This window comes from Perca fluviatilis, chromosome 6 (genome assembly GCF_010015445.1).
Source record: "Perca fluviatilis chromosome 6, GENO_Pfluv_1.0, whole genome shotgun sequence".
Lineage (NCBI taxonomy): Eukaryota > Metazoa > Chordata > Actinopteri > Perciformes > Percidae > Perca > Perca fluviatilis.
Window position 1 is genome coordinate 12285896 of NC_053117.1, and position 21113 is coordinate 12307008.

The 21113-nt window shown below is 39.5% G+C and overlaps 2 protein-coding genes across 2 annotated transcripts in view; both read right to left on the reverse strand.

Annotated features, from left to right (window-relative positions):
- The window catches only part of LOC120560512 (probable voltage-dependent N-type calcium channel subunit alpha-1B), a 40622-nt gene extending 32729 nt beyond the window's left edge, over positions 1-7893 (reverse strand). Inside the window, exons 1-5 of the mRNA XM_039803111.1 lie at positions 7806-7893; positions 6665-6772; positions 2494-2612; positions 1088-1269; positions 139-181 (exon numbers count right to left, since the gene is read on the reverse strand). Of these exons, the coding sequence (XP_039659045.1) occupies positions 139-181; positions 1088-1269; positions 2494-2612; positions 6665-6772; positions 7806-7893 (540 nt within the window). The remainder of the gene's footprint in view (positions 1-138; positions 182-1087; positions 1270-2493; positions 2613-6664; positions 6773-7805) is intronic.
- LOC120561038 (voltage-dependent N-type calcium channel subunit alpha-1B-like) overlaps positions 7812-21113 on the reverse strand; it is a 261579-nt gene continuing 248277 nt past the window's right edge. Inside the window, exons 39-44 of the mRNA XM_039804005.1 lie at positions 20604-20720; positions 20072-20137; positions 19830-19921; positions 15692-15842; positions 11134-11261; positions 7812-7911 (exon numbers count right to left, since the gene is read on the reverse strand). Coding sequence (XP_039659939.1) covers positions 7896-7911; positions 11134-11261; positions 15692-15842; positions 19830-19921; positions 20072-20137; positions 20604-20720 — 570 coding nt within the window. The 3' untranslated portion in view covers positions 7812-7895. The remainder of the gene's footprint in view (positions 7912-11133; positions 11262-15691; positions 15843-19829; positions 19922-20071; positions 20138-20603; positions 20721-21113) is intronic.

Below are 21113 nucleotides of genomic sequence, written 5' to 3' on the forward strand. Positions count from 1 at the left end.
TGAGTGCTTTATATGAGAAAATCAAGATAAACAATTCTGCCTCGGTGCCCCCTGTGATGTAGAGATGGAGATGGATGCAGAGATGGTCTTGCTTGTCCATGTAATAAATCGCCCTATCTAGTAAACAGTGAGTGATACCTGACACAGCCAATGTGTGAACATCTCCAAAGAGGTTACAGGCCTGTCAACAGCCAGGTATGAAGAAGCTTTTCGGATGAGCACCACTCTCAGCTGCTGGACCTGCTGACCCCCCTTTTCTGAGTTTAGTGATTTGCTGAACTGCACCAACTGAGCCTCATGTCACTTTACCTCTAAACCGTCACTTTATCTTTATACACTTTACTTAAGAATTGTTTACGTCTATATGTATTTATATATATATATATATATAATGCATATATTGCATACTACATTCCTACATCCACTCTTTTACATTGCACAAATTTACTTATTATATAACTGTACTACTTCATTCAATATTTTTTCTTATATTTTAGCCCTATATCTAAACTAACAGTATTTTATATTTTTTCTTTGTCGTAGATTCAGATTTTGCTTTAACTTGTGTGTTTTATGTTTTCTTTGTTATTTAATGAGCATTGTTGGAGGTGCATGAGACCTACGATTTTCATTGCCAACAACTACTTCCGTTATTGTTGTGCACATGACAATAAAGAACCTTGAATCTGAACTCTCCTTCAGTCACAGAGTGCGTCTGGAGCGCAGTACAGGGATCAGTCCAACTGCCAACTGCGTGATAAACTTCTGCTCTCTCTTACTAAATCAGCCACTGAATACACGCAGCTTGCACCCCCAGCACACAAGCACAATGCCATTCTCTTAAAAAATCTTGCCCTCTGTCTTCATCCTTAGTTTTTCTGGGGTAAGGATTTAATGGTCAGGATTACATTTTTAGATAGGGTGCAGTGAACTACACCTTAACCTACTGCATGTTTAAAAGCTACCTTGATTGAAAGAGTTGAGGTTGTAAAGATGTTGTTTGTAAAATTAGTTTTTTTTACTCTGGGTGTAGTTTTTAGTGTTGATGTGGTAACTTAGGTTTTAGTTCCTCAAGCGTTGAACTTACAGTGTGCCTCCATTGTTGAGGGAGTTGGAGCTAGGTCTGGTCTGTGGCTGGGACTTGGCATGGGATTTGGGCTGGGGCTGAAGCATGCTGGGAGGCTCCACACTGTTTAACATCATAGGCAGATCTTTCTCCTGCATGTGAGTCAGAGGCAGCAATGGCTTAAACAGAGCCCCGACCTTGCACTGTGGAGGAGAGACGTATGGCAACATGCTGAAGACATTCAGAGGCAGCAGGCAGAATATTGTTGCGCCCAGGTCTGGCAGCAGGGTCTCGGTGCCACCCAGATGTGGAGACTTGGGCCAAAATATTCATTCCTCGCAGTCATGCTTGTATGTAGTACATCTGTGTGTATCTGTGTGAGTGTTTGTGTGTGCGGAAACAAACGTGCACCTCTACAATAGATGTGCAAGGTTGCAAATAACTACCAGCCAGCAGCCAAATGCAAGTTCATCTTTGGCTGTAGCTGCTAAGTGTGCCTTTGATAAAAGCTACTTTAGCAGGTAACCAATTACTGGGTGCCTTTTAAACTGAAAAGATTAAATTAGCAAAGCAGATAATAGATTTTGTAACCCACCAGTGAATGACTAGTGGATACAAAACCATCTTCTTTGCATGGGTGTATGCATGCAGGCAAAGTGTGTATCAGTGAGTATGTTTACATGCACACTAATATTACACTATTATTTAGAACATGGCTATATTCCCAAATATGGTTTATTTAAACAGCATATTCCATTTGGATATTCTGATTAAGGCCTTTTTCCGAAAATAGCATTTTCCGATTAAGACATGGGGGATATGCAGGTACTATTTGGGTTTTAGGAGCAATTTTTGGACATATATAACTATACAGCACATTCTAAACATGCGTCTCAATTGGGGTTTATACCGCAGTTTGTGACAGTTTATGCCAACAGTTAGCAAGGCTGACAGAGATGCATGCCCAGAAAAGCCCACATCTCTGGTCGGAGAAACACATCCTCATTTTAAACACTGTGAAAGACTCGGATATCAACAGGTTGTTGGAATTGCACAAAAATGGCAACGCTGAACTTTTCAAGAAGGTTGTTGAAGGAATAAAAGAAGGAGGCTATGTTTGCACAGTCGAACAAGCCCACCATCAGAGGAAAACTTTGAAAAAATCCTATTTTGCACAGCTGCATGTACACGGGAATATACAAGTGGAATATTCATTTTCATTAGCCATGTAAATAGCTTAGTTGCAATATCGTCTTTTTCAGAAAAAGGGCAAAAAATGGAATAATATGTGCATGTAAACGTATTCAGTGTGTGCAAGCATAATATATGTGGGTGCATGCATACAGGTTTTCAATAGTACATCCAATGTGTGTGTGCTTCAGTGTGTGTGCGGTGTGTGTGCAGGCAAGGTGGTGTGGATGTTGTACCTGGGAGCCTGATGTGCCCTGTTGCTGCTGTTGCAGCTGCAGCCTCCTCGCTCGATTCTGCTTATAGTAGTCGAAGATCATCAGGGCCGCATAAACCTTCCCTACCGTCAGTTCATTGTCTGAGAAGGTACGGGGGAGGAGAAAGGATGTGAGGTAGGAGGACAGCACAGGAAAAAAAAAGAGAGGAAGAAAGGGGAGAGGAGATTCTGCTGACTCATCCCTATCTACTTGCTTGTCTCCCTAATACTTTAGAGAAAAGGAACTTCTTACAGTAAGTGATTTGATTAATTCACAGTAAGTAATTAAAATAGACATTTAAAGGTCCCATGACATGGTGCTCTTTGGATGCTTTTATATAGGCCTTAGTGGTCCCCTAATACTGTATCTGAAGTCTCTTTCCCGAAATTCAGCCTTGGTGCAGAATTGCAGCCACCCTAGCCAGTCCCACAATGAACTTTCCTTAGGATGTGCCATTTCTGTGTCTGTAGCTATTGAGGGGGGGAGGCAAGGTGGAGGGTGGGGGTGTGGCCTTGACCAACTGCCACTTTGCTCGTTTGAAAGCCATGATGTGTCTCTCTCATGGGTGGGCCAAATTCTCTGGGTGGGCAAAGCAGAGAAAGGGGAGGTAACCTTGCTCCTTATGACCTCATGACCTTATGACCTAAGGAGAAGATTCCAGATCGGCCCATCTGAGCTTTCATTTTCTCAAAGGCAGAGCAGGATACCCAGGCCTCGGTTTACACCTATCGCCATTTCTAGCCACTGGGGGACCATAGACAGGCTGGGCGAACGCATATTAATGTTAAAAAACCTCATAAAGTGAAATTTTCATGCCATGGGACCTTAAAGGTAAATAAAAAAAGAATCTTGACAGAACTGACTGGGAATACCTTTATGTAATTTAGTGGTGAACACATATATCTTTAGAGGCCCTGATGTTTTTGACTTTTTCTATATGGTAACCTAGTCTCAACCACAAATGTAACCTGCTAATTATTCTTTTTTTCTTTTTTTACTGCAGGCCTGTAGATTCTTTGTATTAATCAATTAATTAAATGTCTGCAGTCTTAGGAGATGCATTTGACCATGGTTATCTAACACATTAAGTGATGTATGATGATGAAGTATTTGCCCATTGAATTTTTGTGAGTTTTTTGTGTCTTTATTATGAATTTTTCTATTTATCTATGGATGTAAAAGTTACCTGCAATATTTGGGAACATATCTATGAATGCATTTTAGCTTATAGGTTTTAGCATTCATTATACATAAATCTACATCCATCAAATATAGATTTCTTTGGGATGGTTTATTACTGTTACTATATAAAGTGTTGTATATAAGCTCTATATGTATAGCAAAAATATGTTATGTATTTATGCCTTATTTCATGTGAAGAATAGGATTGGTGCAGACCCACAGCCACCTCCTACAAAAGATGGCATCTCTTGTATCTTATACAATTTGCCTGATGCAGGTCTAGTACCGAAACGTTGCCAGCTATTAAATTTAACTTTGCAAGATAGACAGTGTACAGGAGTTTCTTTGAAAATGTTGACCTACTCATCCTTCTTTTACGCACCTGTCTAATTTAATAGCTGTGCAAAAGATTTTTCTGTTCTAAACACTTCTTTTTTGTGATTAACAATTTTTTATTTATTTTTAACACAACACACGAAACATACAATTTGCATTTACACACTAACACACATGTACTCACCTGGGGCAATATTTATCAGATAGCTAAAAGTAAACATCCTTCACTTTACTTCTACTGACAACCTCGAGAATAAAAGCTAATCATCAAATATCTTGCAACTTTAAAATGTTCTTTGCTCTTTGGAGAGACTGTACAATATCAGTGGTCATGATAGATTATCATACTCTAGCTGATGCAATATTCTCTAATAAGAATGTAAAATTACCCACTTAGGATTCTGTTAAACAGCCAAAGGTGCTGCATTTCTCTGTTCCAGGGTGAACGTTTTTAACGGCTTATTCACAACAAAATGTTATTAGAACTGAGTAGTGGGATTCAGCCTTGAACTCTCAATTCTCAGCAGACAGAGAGAGACTCTAGACATAAATGGTGCTAAGGGTGAGAATAAGGGATGTGTTATGATGCATGTAACTTCTTGTACAAATAATCATTGAATAGTGAATATTGAATTCAGGCTTTATATTTTATTAGACTAAGAGGAAGGTTTCCACAAAACGCCTCAACTATAAGCAGATGCGCAGTACTACTACATATGTAGTCTCGCATTGCCAGACCTATCTCCACAGTGCTGTGTAGTAAGGTCTGCCTGCACCCACATATATTCTAGGATAGGAGAAAAAAACTCTGGGTTGTTTGCATTTCTTTAAACCAATCACAATCGTCTTGGGCAGTGTTAAGCTTCGGACGCACTGAAGGTGGCTCTGCAAAAAGTCTCGGAAAGGAACTTGTTTTGGTGGAACATTTGCACACCGCAAAAGAAAACTCCACATACATTATTAAATTAATTTAACTGTTCACACAATACAGTAACGTGAGCTATTTAAATTAGCTGGATACATCTACACGTAATTACTAGTGTATCGCCATGTGAATTGTGTCCATAAAAAATCCCCACCAATTGGCCCCAAAATGTCCCAGTTAGAGAGTAAATGCCATAAACATATTCTTTGTAAATCTTTACAATAAATCCCTGAAAGAACCAGAACCAAGCTAGTTAAAAGGTTGCTGTTTTTTCTGTAGCAAAGGGATTTTAAAGGGGTGATAGAATGCAAAACCGATTTTACTCTGTCATAGCTGAATAATGACAGTTCGGTGGGTAAATAGGACAGACATAGAAGCTCAAAATCCCATTGACACTCCTTTACTATGAAAATTTCATATTTTGAAACTGCTGCTGAAAACGGGCGAATCTCAACAAAACTGGAAGTTGACGTCAACCTCCCAAGACCTGTAACTTTGTCACGCCCATGGGTGTATTAAGAGAACGGTCACGCCCCAACATTTACATAGGTTACACAACTGACCTGAGATCAGGTAGTCTTCTGAATCTAGCTAGGTTACGCAGATCTCTGCTATTCCATTACAAAATTCACTTCTGAAACTTTTTTATGCGAGAAATCAACTATGTAAAGCTCAAATATGGGCCGCTTTACGAAAATGGATGGCTAATTGCAAATTTTGTCCGACTATGTATCGGAGTTCAGCGCCGGTGCTGCCTGTGTTTGGTTGTCCATTAGCCCAAAAGACGGTGACTTTGCGCGGGTATGGAGTGCTGTGGGCTGCCAGTCGTGACGGAGCTCCAAGTACCTCACAGCAGGCCGGGGTCTGTGAAGGAAGGCAGGCCGGGCGGTGAGGCAGCAACACAGGCAGCACCGGCGCTGAAATCCGACACACAGTCTTACCAAATTTGCAATTGGCCGTCAATTTTCGTAAAACGGCCCATATTTGAGCTTTATATAGTTGATTTCTCACTTAAAAAAGTCTCAGAAGTGAATTTAATAACAAAATAGCCCGACAAACAATGTATAACTTTGCAGTGTCTGAAATATGAGGCCTGCTGTCAAGTCTCCCATGTGTTTCTATGTAGTTTGCTCAAACCAATCAGCGCGCACCTCATTCTGAATATTCATGAGCATACCATATTTGGAAGAAAAGCTCTTGTTCCAAATAGAGCCATATTCACAGGGTAGTTAAGGGCCCAATAAAATAGCATTCGGGCAATTTTCAGCCCAACCAATGTTACATACCCCATTAGGAGACCTTAAGGAACAGTGTAAAATACCCTATATAATCATTCTATCACCCCTTTAATAACGGCAACCAGAGAGCGGGCATGCTGCACGTGAGCCACATGCCGGATGTCAATCCTGGAAATTTACTTCCGATGATCCAGACAAATTTTGTGGCAAAGTTAGGTTCTCCATATATTTTATGTATTTTACAACATTCACACACCATTCTCACCTTCCATGCACACCACTGATGTACACATGCCATGTTTTTTAATGTTCTGTTATATGCATGATTTAGTTACTTTTGTTAAATAACAAGTGTTATGTAAACTTAAAACAGCACCTCTCTCACTTAACCATGGTCATAGGACTCAGGTTGTGACAAGGACATTGTGTAAAAACAGAAAGTTCAAAATGTAGATAATGGTGAAATGCTTACGTTTATGTGGCGTCACCAACAGATCCATGGTCTTTTGAGAGAGGCTGGGCCACACTGTCGACAACTCCTTCTTTAACTCATAGTCAGATATTCGCTGAGCTACCATGCCTGCAAATCCACAGAGAGAGAGACTTTTAACCTTTTTTATTAAAACACATAGACCATCTGCCAGTCACAGCACCGTGTACAGTGTTTTAAATTTAAAAAAGAGAAAAAAAGAGACAGAAAAAGTGCCAGAAACATCTTCTAACTAGTTTATTCGAGATTTACAACAAAATGCAAGCAAAGCTATAAATAAGTTGTTCCTGAGGCAAGATGCAATGAGAAATCCTCATTACAAGTACAGATAGAGACAGTGAAACTAGGAGACAAAATCCATCAGAAACACCCGGCACAGCACAAAGATTCCTAATGGGTACATATGGAAGCCATCTGCTTATTTCCAGAACAATAAAGAACAATAAATAGCAGCTGGCTATCTGTAATGCTTCTAAATGGCTGGCTGCTAAAGCTGCCATTTTACATAACATAACACCAGTGAGGTAAGTTTTGAAATTTCAATACATCATTTAAAATACTATATTTAGGATGATAAGGAAAAATGACACAGAATTTGTTCTGATTGTTCTAAAGTCTTGAAATCTGGTACGGGCACATTTTGGGTTTCTAACAGTAGATTATAAACCCATTAAAAGCATAGATCATATATAATATGACAAATATATTATTAGTTACTGTGGTGCACTGCTATAAAGTAATTCCCCTGTATCATTTGCACATCATGTTTATTTAGTTTAGACATTAGAAAAAGTGCATTAAACCACACACAGCTTTCACTGTTTAGTTTACTGTAAGAAAAAAAGCACTAAATTATCTTTAATTGGTCTTAAATGGGAGGTGAAAACACTACCCTAATTTTAGCATCTGTTTGTTGTCTTCACATTTCTACAAACTCTACATAGCTCTGACTGACTTGTACTAGTAGATCCATAATTTATGTTGTAGTGTTTTCTTTCTTAAACCAAGGTTAGAAGGAGGCAAAGTTAACATTATTCATGTTGTTTTTTCTTGGGATGGAAATTTCTAACCTAGTCATTTTTATTCTATTCTATTCCAATAATGTGAGGTGTGTTTCTCTGACCTGAGGCCAGTTTGATCCCCAGGGCAGTGCGAATCAGGGCCATCAGAGTGGAGGTGAAATGGACGCTGTTGTCATCAGCGATGGGCATGTTCATTTTGACGAGGCGCTGAGGAGAGGAGATGAGTGGTGATAGAGACTTAAGATCACTGAGTGATGGCAAACAACCCCATCAGAACATACAATTCACCCAGAGAAATCAATCTGTGTGCTGCTGTGATCCAATAACCTCCATTGATTCACTCTCTTAGTATAAAGTACTTTACAAGTGCTTTGCTGAATTTTGTTGAATATGTGAAAGTTTGGCCATGTAAAAATAGTTACTGAGACTGAGTTCAGCACACAAAAAGCCTTCTCTACAAGTACATACAGAGGAGACAAACTAGACATTCACATTCACTGCTATTGGCTACAGTATGCACTACGCTGCAAGTCAAAGTGCACTGGTGCAAGACTGACATTGACCGAAAGAAAGGTGAGAGTAGGCATGTAACGCATAACCATGAAGGTGCCTCGACAGTCACAGGAGCTCGACTCTGTGGTTGCCATCCTAGCAATCATCAACTTGGAGTTGAGGGGGTTGAGTATGTACTACATGTACAGTGGCAGCTAGCAATAAACAGTGTCCATTCCTCCAAGCTTGGGCAGCCTTAGCAGGAAGACTTGGTTCATATAGGACTAACGGCACCACTAGATGCATACATTATGCTGTGGGATTGTTGTTGTAAGAGTGGAGCTCCCCTGGACACAAAAAGCATTCACCTAAATGTGCTATCAGTGGCAGTGCAGAAAGTAAGACAGACCAGAGTCAGAATGAGATGAGGATGGGGAGCTGAGGGACACACACACACACACACACACACACACACACACACACACACACACACAACACACACACAAACACACACACACACACACACACACGCTTGTACAACCACGTCAGTTTGCATGTCGTCACACATTCATCTACACATACATACAAACACAGAAACAACCTCAAGCTGCACAATCAATTAGAAAGACAGACTCCCTGCCACTGTCGCCTACGCCTGGTATTATCATCTTGATTCTGCTTACATTGTAAGTAGACCGAAACATGCATTATTAGGTAGGCAGAGCTGTTGAATATGTCAACAAACATGGTGGATCTCAAAGAGCTTCATCTTTAAATCATTTTCATGTCAGTCTACTCTGACAGAAACAAAAAACATGTAGAAATACTGTATGCTGGCTCCATACTACACACACTAAAAGTATTATTTATTAAAATGGAGTCTGGTGAGTTTGGCAATTCAGCCAAAATTTAATAAAAAAAAAAAAAAAACTGACTTATTTTTGTCAATGCTGTGGAGCACTAACAACACACACACACACACACACACACACACACACACACACACACACACACACACACACACACACACACACACACACACACACACACACATATATTTCAAACAGTGGATAGAGTGAGATGAGAGAAAGAATGAGAGGGAATGGGCAGCAAAGACAGAACAACAAAGTGAAAAGCACACATAGAAAGTATTACTCCTACAGAAAAGCAACAGAAGCTACATATACACGCACCCACTTCCGCGTGCGTGCGCACGCACACACACACACACACACACACTGCTCCACAAAATAAAACACATACTAGGGCGTACCAACCAAAAGGAAATAATACTAATTAATAATAATTATGACAAAAGGGAGCACATTTCCTCCATAAACAATATATGCTAATTGTCATTAACTTTAAGTCTTCTTAGTTAAGATTTATGTTATTATCATTAGTGATGGGTTATTAGCCCACACAAAGAAACAGTAAAGACAGTAAAGATGAGATAGGGGCTTACACCAAAAATATCAGCAAGCTAGCAAAAGGCAAAGAAAAGAGGGAACACTGTAGAGCACAGACATTGGCTTGACTTCACTCCAATCGGAAAAAAGATTGTCGAGCATAGGGAACAAGGTGGAGGAAGATGAAGGTCTACCTTGTAGGCGACTCTTGGCGGACATTTCTTTCCCAAACCTAAGGGTGGGGACATGTGGAGCAGCATCTGATACATATCGAGGTACTTGATACGGCCACTTCACAGGGTAGGAAATCAAACATAAACAAAACGCAAACAGAGAAGGATGGGGAGTTAGAGAGGGAGGAGAGGAACAAAAAGAAGAAAACCAACAAAACAGGAGAATAATGGAAAGGAAAAACAGAAATCTGTTGTTAATAGATTTCCTAGAGTGAGATGTAAGGTGGATGTCATCCTTGGCCGCTGTGACGGGGCACAGGGATGCATCACTGTGGAGCTCAGGATCCCTGACAGGAAACATGAAATGGTAAAGAGTGAGTTTGGTGGGAGAGGGGAGGAGGGGAGAGAAGAAGGGATGATGGGTTGACCCAACACACCAAATGCTGATGGGAGGGAAGAGAAATGACAGCATTGTAACGGGGATGTCTGCCTCAGCATGCTAGCAAACATCCCACTGGTACGTCAACCAGGGTGCACGGAGACAAAGGTTTCAATGCCAGCCCAAGCTTTGGTTTGGGGTTAGCCTGGCCTTCCTCTGGTAGACATCTTCATAAAAAAATACATCACATTCAAGTCAAGTCAATTTTTAGTAGCCCAATATCACAAATCTGCCTCAAGGCTTTACAATCTGTACAGTATACGACTGCCTCTATCCTTAGACCCTCAGATGTAGCAATCAAGACTTTTGAGGGTTTAAGCTGATAGAAATGGGAAGTAAAACGTGTTTGCTGTCTAGCCATTACAGTAGACAGTAGAAAGTAAGCATGGCAGGTGGCATGTTGGACTATGCCGTGGCTTTGAAAGCTTTGTTTCCACTCCGGCATCATCAACCAAAGCCAGTCAGTTTGGAGGGGCGGGTGCTCGTGTAAAGGCGATTTCATTGGTGCACAGCCATTCAGTTAAGTCTTTTGGCATAGAGGTACACAAAGCACCCTAGTGACGGAAATGTCTGGTATTTGCAAACCTTGTATGCTACCCTATTAGGGCAGTTCTTCCCTAAGCCAAGTGGGGGTGAGATAACACGTAACAAATTGTACATATCCTTATAGGAAATCCGTCCGCTGTGGAAAAGAACAAGCACATAAATAAACAACTCATTCAAGACAGCTTAAAATAAAACAATGAGCATCAGTGGGCTGACTGCATACAACAAGTACAAGGCTTGTGCATGAGGGCTCATTTAGCCACCAGTCACAAACAGGGAAGAGAGGCGTTAAGGTAAAGTTAAGGTAGCTTTTCACCCCACTTTACTTTGTGTGCTACTCTCTGGGGCCCAGAGGGAGGCGTGAACATACCATGCAGCCGGGTCGTACTCAGCCCAAACCCGGATGAACTCATCGAGGTGATGAGGCCCCAGGATGGAGGAGTCTCTGGTTAGGTACTCAAAGTTATCCATTATGACAGCCACAAACAGGTTCAGCATCTGGAACACAGACATTAGGTTGAGTTTAAGCCAGTGTTTTTTGGCCTGGTCGCAGCAAAATTAATTAATCTCAATGACACCGGCAAGGACAGTTGAGCTGCTTTTGGAGGCGAAGCAAATATGCACAAATCTGTTGTCTTGACAGTGCTGACCTATGAGGAAACAGAGAGCGTCCAAGCTATAGTATTATATTTTAGCATTTTAGCTGTGTTGCACCATCTACTTATATAATCCTGCTCTGTCGGAGTAAACTGCTTCACAAAAAAGACATGGCTTAAAAAAAAAAATAATGACACATTGGAGCTACTATAGTTTCGATGTTCTGTCTGAACCAGGGGTTAGTCAGATCCAGACTCAGATGAGGAGTCTAGCAGAATGGTAAGTGTAGTTAGCATCATTTTTTTGTTTTTTAGCTTGTTTTTTGTAAGCTTGTTAGCTTGTAACTGGCAGTGGCTGACAGCAACGATGGCAGTGTGTTTTCGCTCGGGCTGACAGTCCTCTATGCACTGGAGGTTTCAGGTTTTCTTGCTGGCTTTTGCATATTAAACAGCGATTGGTTTACGGATTAGTATATGCCCTTATATCCCCACTCGCTCGCTCAGGTCAGAGGATCAGCTGCTCCTGAGTGTGCCTAGCCCAGCCTTTGCTGTGGCGGACCCTTAATTATGGAATGATCTGCCTCTGCACGTTAAACAAAACGTTAAATCCCATCTTAAAACCCATCTCTTCTCTGTGGCCTTTGACACCTAGTATGATGTTGACTTGATGTACTTCTTTTAATTATTTGGTTTGCTTGGTTTTCATTGTGCAACTAATATTTTGTATTCATGTTATATTGTTATGTATTTTATTTATGATGTTTGATTTATTTTTCTGTACAGCACTTTGTTCAACTTTGGTTGTTTTAAAGCGCTTAACAAATAAAGTTGGATTGGATTGGATTGGATAGTGACGTACCTAACCAAATTTGCCTGTGAAATGTCTGAATCTCAGATTTTAGTGAAGTGCATAGACATCTCTCCCTTCAGCAGACGAATGCGAAAACACCTCTCTAGTGACAAACTTTGCACAGTTACAAGTGAGTATGGTCAAGGGCTGCGATTTTAGGTGACATAAACATAAGAAAAACCAATTTTTGAGTGGAGGGGGACTTTTTTTTTATGTGCGTTTTATTTTTGCAGGGTGCAAATGTTCCACCAGAACAAGTTCCTTCGCAACTATTTTGCAGAGCCACTGTTGCTGCATCCAGAACTTAGCGTTGCCCAAGATATTGGCTTAAAGAAATGCAAACAACCCAAAATGTTTTTCCTCCTATCCCAGAACGTATCGTATTGACCCAAATATAAGACGACCCTGATTATAAGACGAGCCCCTTTTTTTCAAGACTCATATTTGGAAAATACCTTTTGAAGACCAAATCTCATCATTTTACCTGAAAATAACGATATTAAAAACACATTGAATAAACTAAGGTAGGCTGTTGTTTTTAATATCTTTTAAATACAATCATGTTTTCAGTATCTTTTTGATGAAATTGTCACATTTAAATTGAAATCAAATTTGCATTTGTAAATTAACAACTTATAGTATTTATCTTAAATACCATAAAAATTTAAATATTGTAAGGTATTTTATTGTGCAACCTCTCAGTGTAATGTTCAGCGGATGTTAAGTCATAGAGGGTATCTGCCTAAAGCTTTTATTGTGAAGGGTAAACCGGATGTGGTGAATTCTGACATGTGTTGCCTTTGACTGTGTATTCGTTATTAAAGAGAAGACGTGCACTGCCGTCTCTGTTCAAAAGTTGAAGCCCGTGTTTTTATTTCATCATTAATTTAATCTATTGATAGGCTTATTTCTAATTCCACTTAGGCTGTTCAAGTTCTTTAAAGTGAAAATATAGTCTGTCAGCTTCAGCAGTGGCCCCAGACAGACATACGGACAGAAATAGGTGTATGCATCCCGAGCCGCACTCTCGACAGCGTAACAAAAACTCGTTCTTTACATTCACTGAGTCAAGCTCGGGTCGGTTTTGGACATAAAAAACAGAATGCCTGTTGTGTTCAGGTCGGGCTCGGTTAATAATAATGTGAACAAGCCAGAAGTAGTAGAGAAGAAGAAGAAGAGAGCGGAAATAAAGAAAAGCAGGCTGGCTGCCTGACAACAGTTGTAAACACATCCATGACAAACACTGATATACCGCCTAACATTACATTTATCTACTCTAATTATTAATGTGTAATTTTTCTCCAAATCAAAATTACTGTATGCATCTAACACTGTTAAAAACAGTCTTTCAATGAGGCTGTATTTTGGCTTTGACAAAGCGATCAATCAAATTTTTTTCCTCACCCTCCACCAAAATGATTTTCTTATCCCAGTGTGGTGTCTCTCTCTGACCACATGGTTAAGGCTGTTTGACTCCCTGTGGTCTGTACATAAAGAATCATACAGATGTTTGTAGAGACAAACCTACTCGGCCAGTCTTTCCAGCCGACCATGTTGAAGTGAAAGCACAGGGCGCGCCGACTCACAAAAAATGTAGGGGTACACGACCCCGCTGCGACATCTTGCGGCACCTTCACACTTGAAACGACAGCCGTGGTGACATTTTTTGGCTCGCGCACCTCACACCAGAGGTGTATAAAGTACTAGAGACCCATACTTGAGTAAAAGTACAAGTGCTCTATCAAAAAAGTGACTTGAGTAGAAGTTGAAGTACTCTTTAAGCACCCACTTAAGTGGAAGTACTAAAGTATTCAACATTTTTTGTACTTAAGTATTGCAAGTAGTTTATTTTAAATGTACTACTCAAGTACTAAAAGTAAAAGTACAAGTATTGTGTTATGTAGTTATTAAAGAAAGCAGTCAAATATTGAATATCATATTGTTGGAGTTCAACTTTTTACTTCGTATTAAGGCAGTCACAAGCTGTACATTGCTTGATATGAAAGTAGTTTCTGAAATAAACCCCAAAAGGTACATTAATGTCACAGCTGTTATAACTACTATTATCTGATATAACAGTGGGTTATTAATCACTTATTAACACATACTTAAATAAAATGTGTGATGTAGTGGAAAGTTAGCAAGCTAGCAAAATACAGATAAACTAGCAGCTTCACATCACAGGGTCCAACGGTTAACATTCAGTACTCACTGCAGACTGAAACAACTCAGGAATAGATTAATCTGCTGCAACAATAACTAAATATAAAGAGTACAAACTTACATCGTCTCTGACTTCTGAACAGGCGATCACCGTAAGGAAAAGAAACACGACGCGATCTCAGGGATTTCTTACGTAACTTGCGTAATTATTATTACGTAGCCGTAACTACACACACTGTAACCTACACAGTCTTCGTAGTGTGAGGAATTCACAACAGTAACGAGTAACGATGCAGCACATAACAAATGTATCGGAGTAAAAGTATTAAGCTCATCGAAAATATGTACTCAAGTAAAAGTGGAAGTAGGAGAAAAAAATAATACTCCAGTAGAGTACAGATACAGCCTTTTAGTACTTAAGTACAGTAGTGAAGTAGATCTACTTCGTTACAATACAGCTCTGCCTCACACCGGGAACCACGGCGACCATAAACCTAGCTTTACTGTTCTCTTAATCATCCATGGCTTTACTCCACATCACTGTGGAGATCGCAATTCGAGACTAGGGGTTAGCTGACAGTAGTTCACCAAAATTAGCCTTGCAAGTAATACTGTAAATACATTTTACTATCTATTCTCTTTACTTTTATTTATTTAGTGTTTGTTTATCTTTAGAGTGTCTTGTACTTTTCCCCTATACCTAGCTGCTGCAACAGTGTGAATTTCCTCTTTGTGGGATTAATAAAGGTTAGTAATTAGTTCATCTTTTGTTTCCAAGCTTCTATCAACACCTATTTCTTGAGAACACTTGGATGAACTGAGCTGTGCTACTTTCTGGGGTGACTGGAGCTGTAATCATTAGGTCTAGGAGAATGAAGGGCATTCACATTAGGATGCTCCTGACTGTGTTAGCTTCTTTCTCACTATAGTGATGTAGGCAATAATTATATAACATTGATCTTGTGTATTTTTTTTCTACTCACTGTGTGGAAAAACCCACCTTGCTTGGCAGTGAGGTGCTTAAACTTATATCAAACATTTTTCTTTCAAATGTATAGGTTCTTGTTAAAAAAAAAAGTAAACTGAATACTTAAGAAAAATTTCTTTGGCCACTCTACTTGGTTTAAAGGATATAAAAACTACACAATGAAAAATATAGTAAAAGTGATTGGACATATACACTGAGTCACATTACGTTTATTTACACAAAATCAAATCTTAACTTTTCTGCAAGGCCAGTGTGTCACATCCATGTCACATCTGACAAGATAAATCAGGCAAACAGTTATAGTGGCTACATTTAGGTGTGTTTCACTAACCAGGAAGGAGCAGAGGAAGATAAAGGAGACAAAGTAGAAGTACGCGAAATCACTGCCGCACTCTTCCCCATCGGACCCTGATAGCTTGTCACAGGCTCGGTGACTCAAACATGATAACATGATCTCGTGCCAGGCCTCACCAGTTGCACTCCTGATGCACATAAAAACACAGACAAAGAAAATACAAACAGAGAAGCTTTGATTTGAGAGACATAAAGGGCTGGCAGCATTTTGGGCATATACAGTTCAGCTTCAACAACATCAAACGGACAAGGTTGAATGATAATTTAATTATATCTAAAAAAGTAACAGTCAGATAATGCAGACTCAAAAGAAGTTGAAGTGTGCTTGACACTACGTTGACTTGGTTGGCAAACCTACTGTAGCTTTATGTTGCTTTAACTATGTTTTACTTAAAGTGATGGTTCGGAGTAATTCACCCTAGGGTCCTTTGCACCATGACCTCGAGCCAAACACCCTCCCAGAAGCTTTTTTCACCTGGGTCTAACATTGGGAGAGTTAGCTAGAGTAGCGTTATCAGCTGAATAGCTTAGCGCAGGGGCTAATGGACCCACGTTTGTATCTTGTAAGTTACCCCACTAATAATGCCCGAAATGATACCAAACGTCTACAAGTAGTACAAATAGGTTATGCTCTCATAAAACCGTTGATTGGAAAGTTTGTGAAGTACACCAAAAGTTTATGAACACTTGCCTGCTCTCTTCAGCTCTCTGTTGCTGCTGCTGCTGCTACCTGCAGTTAGACGAGTACTTAGGGCCGTCTACAAATTACGACCCCCCAAAGAGTTACAACAAAAATTTATTAATTCAATTATTAAATAAGGTAATGTCTCCAAACTTACCTCAATTATTACTTGTCTCCTGCTAGTTATACTACAGCACTTACTTAAAAAAAAAAGTTAAATTAATAAATATCTTTGTTACATCTCTTTTCGGTGTTGTAATTTGTAGACGGCCCTAAGCACTCGTCTTACTGCAGCAACAACAACAGCAGAGAGCAGAAGCCAGCAGGCAAGTGTTATTTACATAAACTTCTGGTGTACTTACAAACTTTCCAATCCATCGTTTTATGAGAGCATAACCTATTTGTACTACTTGTAGACGTTTGGTATCATTTCGGGCATTATTAGTGGGGTAATTTACGAGATACAAACGTGGGTCCGTTAGCCCCTGCGCTAAGCTATTCAGCTGATAACGCTACTCTACGCTAACTCTCCCAATGTTAGACCCAGGTGAAAAAAGCTTCTGGGGGGGGTGTTTGGCTCGAGGTCATGGTGCAAAGGACCCTAGGGTGAATTACTCCGAACCATCACTTTAAAGCCCCTGACAACCTGGTTTCAAATCTTAAATATTTCTCTCACATTAAATATTCATGATTAAATACGCAACAATCAATGTATATATACGTATATATATACATTAAGACTCAAGGAAAAGACATCAGCACATTATATTTGATTGACAGTAGCATGCCAATATAAGCAACAACCCACTAACTGCCAATAGATTTTGATATAAAGTTGCCTAATTCTGATTAGAATTACATTTGATTACATCTTCTTCCAACAGAGCCCATCCACTTCAAATCAGTAGGAGAGCACAGACAAAAACACACAAAGACACGAAATCTCTCAAACAACAAAACACTTTGGACCTCATGGCTCACAGTAAGAAGGTGATTGAGAAAATAGGTTTTCGGGTCCTTTAATGATTAATAAAGATCAAATTTGAACAGATACAGGGGTTACGATCTCCCCTTATATAGGACCATCTGTTATCATATGATTGAAGTTTATGTTGACAACTGAGCTAATTATATGAGCAAACTCGATACACTAAGGGTGACTGCAAGATGCTAATGAAAGCTTTTGCAAAAGCTAGTAAATTAACCTTTTCACATGATTGCTTCCAAGGTCAAGAATTAACTTTCATGCTCAACATCTTGCACGGTTCTTATGTCAGTATGTGATAGAAATGACAAATTTGCCATGGTTCATAAAATCATTAGAGGATGGAGAAGTGAGGACGCAGAACTTGCTGGTAGCACAACTTCATAACTCTAAATACAAAACTGACTCTGCTGCGACCTGATGTCCTTCCTGGCAGTGTAACACCCAACCCATTGAGTTAGATGTTAGGCGGCTTTTCCACGGTGTGTTAACCACATGGCTGACATCCAAGTATTTACAGAAATTCAAATAAAATGAATAATTCATTTTCAAGACAAAAAACGATTTGGCCACAGCAAAATCTGAAAATTGTTCCAGCCATGGATGGTAAGTTTAAATTCGCCACATATTAAAGTGCAACTCGCAAAGCATCTTTGTAACAAAACAGCTTCGCTCAGAGTTTGAGGATGTTTCACTGTTTACTAGAGCTTGTTCCTGGCTCCTGACGAACATCACAGAAATACAGGTGTTCCTCATACACACTAAAATCTCGAGATAACTTAACTTATGTTATGATTTGATACTATAAATAAATTGAATTGAATTGAAAATTGAATTGAATTAATTCTTAAATAATTTGTACAATCTTATAACCATGAGGCAGGATAAAATCAGATAAAAGAAGCATGGAGAGTGCTGCCAGTCAGGTTCAATATCCCAAATAAAAGAATGTCTTTTTAAGGAATGAAAGGAATGGACCAATGACTTTAATGATAATAACAAATATAGTATATATTTCTTATTGTTCTTGGAATATATCCTGGATCCTAGGTCACTTTAATTTGGCTATGCATTTCATTTCTGTGAAAAAACACAATGAGACCGAGAGTCTAGTTCAAACAGCCCACAGATAGAGCCTGTCAGGAACAACTTCAGATACTTGTACTTTTCTTGATTATTTCCATTTTATGTAGCTTTATATTTCTGCTCTACTACATTACGGAGAAAAATATTGTATTTGTTACTCCACACAAAACATATGACCATTTTATTAATAGTGATGGACTGTTATACATTCAACTACCCAACATTATAATAAGTAGTTAAAATTGGCTTCACTTCGACCAGCCACATTAAAATGTTGCTTACAAATTAATGCATCAGTGGTAATAATCCCAAAATACATATAATAATAGAAAAATATGCATTCTGAGTGATACACCTTTGATATTAACATATTAAGTTGACAGTTGTTTGGGAAAATGCAGGTCTTAAAGCTACAGTTGGTAACTTTCATAGAAAATAGCTTTATGTTCTTAGTTTTCTTTATTTGCTTAAACTGTCACTATATTCTGACAGTACAACATAATTAGAATCCGTGGTAATCAAGTTCTGTTACTGTTTTGCCTATTTCTCGCCTTGATTTTAGTGTACTGTTTAGCTGTAAAATGAGAATGTTTCATGTTTCATGACATTGACACTGCGTTAAAGACTCCTCGGCTCTAATTGGTTGTTTTCGGGCACAGTGAAAACTTAAATGTAAATGCAATTAGGGGAGGCAGAGGACCCTAATTTTGTTCAGCCAATATGACAAAAACTATTTTTTATGAAAGTTACCTACCGAACCTTTAACCTTTCATATGTTAATGGTTAATAAAGTCAACGATTATCCAATCAATAATATTTGTGTTGCCATAGGTGAGGCCCATAGACTTTAAGATGGTGAGGGCCTGTGGTAGCGTCCCTACACACCACTATTTTTGCCTTACTTTCTAGTTTCATAAAGAATCTTCATTTTCCTCCTCTGCTCCCTCAGTTTTTGAGCAGTTACAGTTAAGTTAGATTGTCTGACTGCGCAGAGTGTTTCCCCACTGGGTTCTTGTTCTTTACTCTTTTTTTTGTAAGTGGAATTACTCTAGTTTTGGAATAAAGTGGCATTGTAAAAGTGGCATTGTCCATGTTTGCTGAACTCCACATTTCTCTCTGACTCTACTCTGAGCATGTGATTATGTCTTTCCCTAAAATGACTATAGCAGCTATGATATCATCAATCTAGATAAGGTGCAACTTCAGCATTATGGTTTGTGTACAGTTGCTCATTACCTGCTGGGCTGTCTGCCCATCTGGAAGTCCAAGTGATTGCTGTTTATAGTAGAAAACTGCCTGTATTTGGTCAAAGTGATCTAATGTCCTTCTGAGATTTACATCTAATAATGAAGCTTCTTATACCTGAACAGCAGCATGAGAGCTTGGAGGAAAGTGCGGAAGTTGTTGTGGTGATTGATAGCTGTGTCTTCATTCATCTCAATGTTGCCAAACACCTACATCAGAGAGACAGTGAGGAAAATTGATTTGTACTGTCTTAGCAATGTGCAAATTATGTTTTTCACATTCAGGCCACAACATTTTAATGGTGAACCAATATATGAATATCATGGCCTCTGTGACCACAGCAGAGCGGCATCACCCACCTGCATCCCAATGATGGCATAAATGAAGAACAGCATAGCAATCAGAAGGCAAACATAAGGCAGGGCCTAAAGGACAGGAAACAGGAAACCAAAACACATTTACTTATTAATATCCACTCTGAATTATTCCAGCCAGAATGTTTGAGTTCAGTAAAAGACAAAGACAAATTACCTATTAATAACTCAATTGCTATTTTACACACGCACACACACACACACACACACACACACACACACACACACACACACACACACACACACACACACACACACACACGTCTAAAATACATACATGCACACACAGGGCCCATAGACATGCATGTTGTTGTGGAGAGATGTTAGAGTGATGGGGCTGCCCTTGGCCAGGCACCCGAGCCACGGTTTGGAACCTTGCTCAATGGCACCTTGGCAGTGCCAGCTAGTCCACACTCCATGCTGGTTGGTCAGGCTGCCGTCCCACAAGTTACTTTATGTAGGTGTGTGAGTGTGTGAAAGTGCACGTCAGTGAGCATGTGATTATGTGTGCGAGCACCTTAAAGGACTGGACGAAGGTCCACAGCAGGATGCGGATGGTGTAGCCCTGTCTCAGCAGCTTGATGAGCCGAGCGGCTCTGAACAGCCTCAGGAAACTCAGGTTCAGCAGCCTGTCCTGTTAGACACAGACGGGACATCAAGCACTTAGCAACCAAATACCCTTATCACTCACTGATAAACACACCCTTTTCAGGGCTGAATTATTTCAAGTCACTTCAGCTGGTTACAAAATATCACAGTGGTGAGATGCTGACTCCCTTTAACAAGCATGCTTGAGTAAAAACATACAAGGCCCAGGTTTAAAGACATTCAAGAAGCATTGTAAAGATCCAATCACCATACTCAGATAATTGTGGTCATGTTAATAACAAAATGAACAAAAACTGATTTCACTGTGTTGTATGTTTTAGCCATTTGTTAGTTATTGATGTCTTTAGTCATATATTGAATGAATCTCCAGTTTGTTTCTGCATTTGTACATTTAGGGAAATATTTATTCATCAGGACT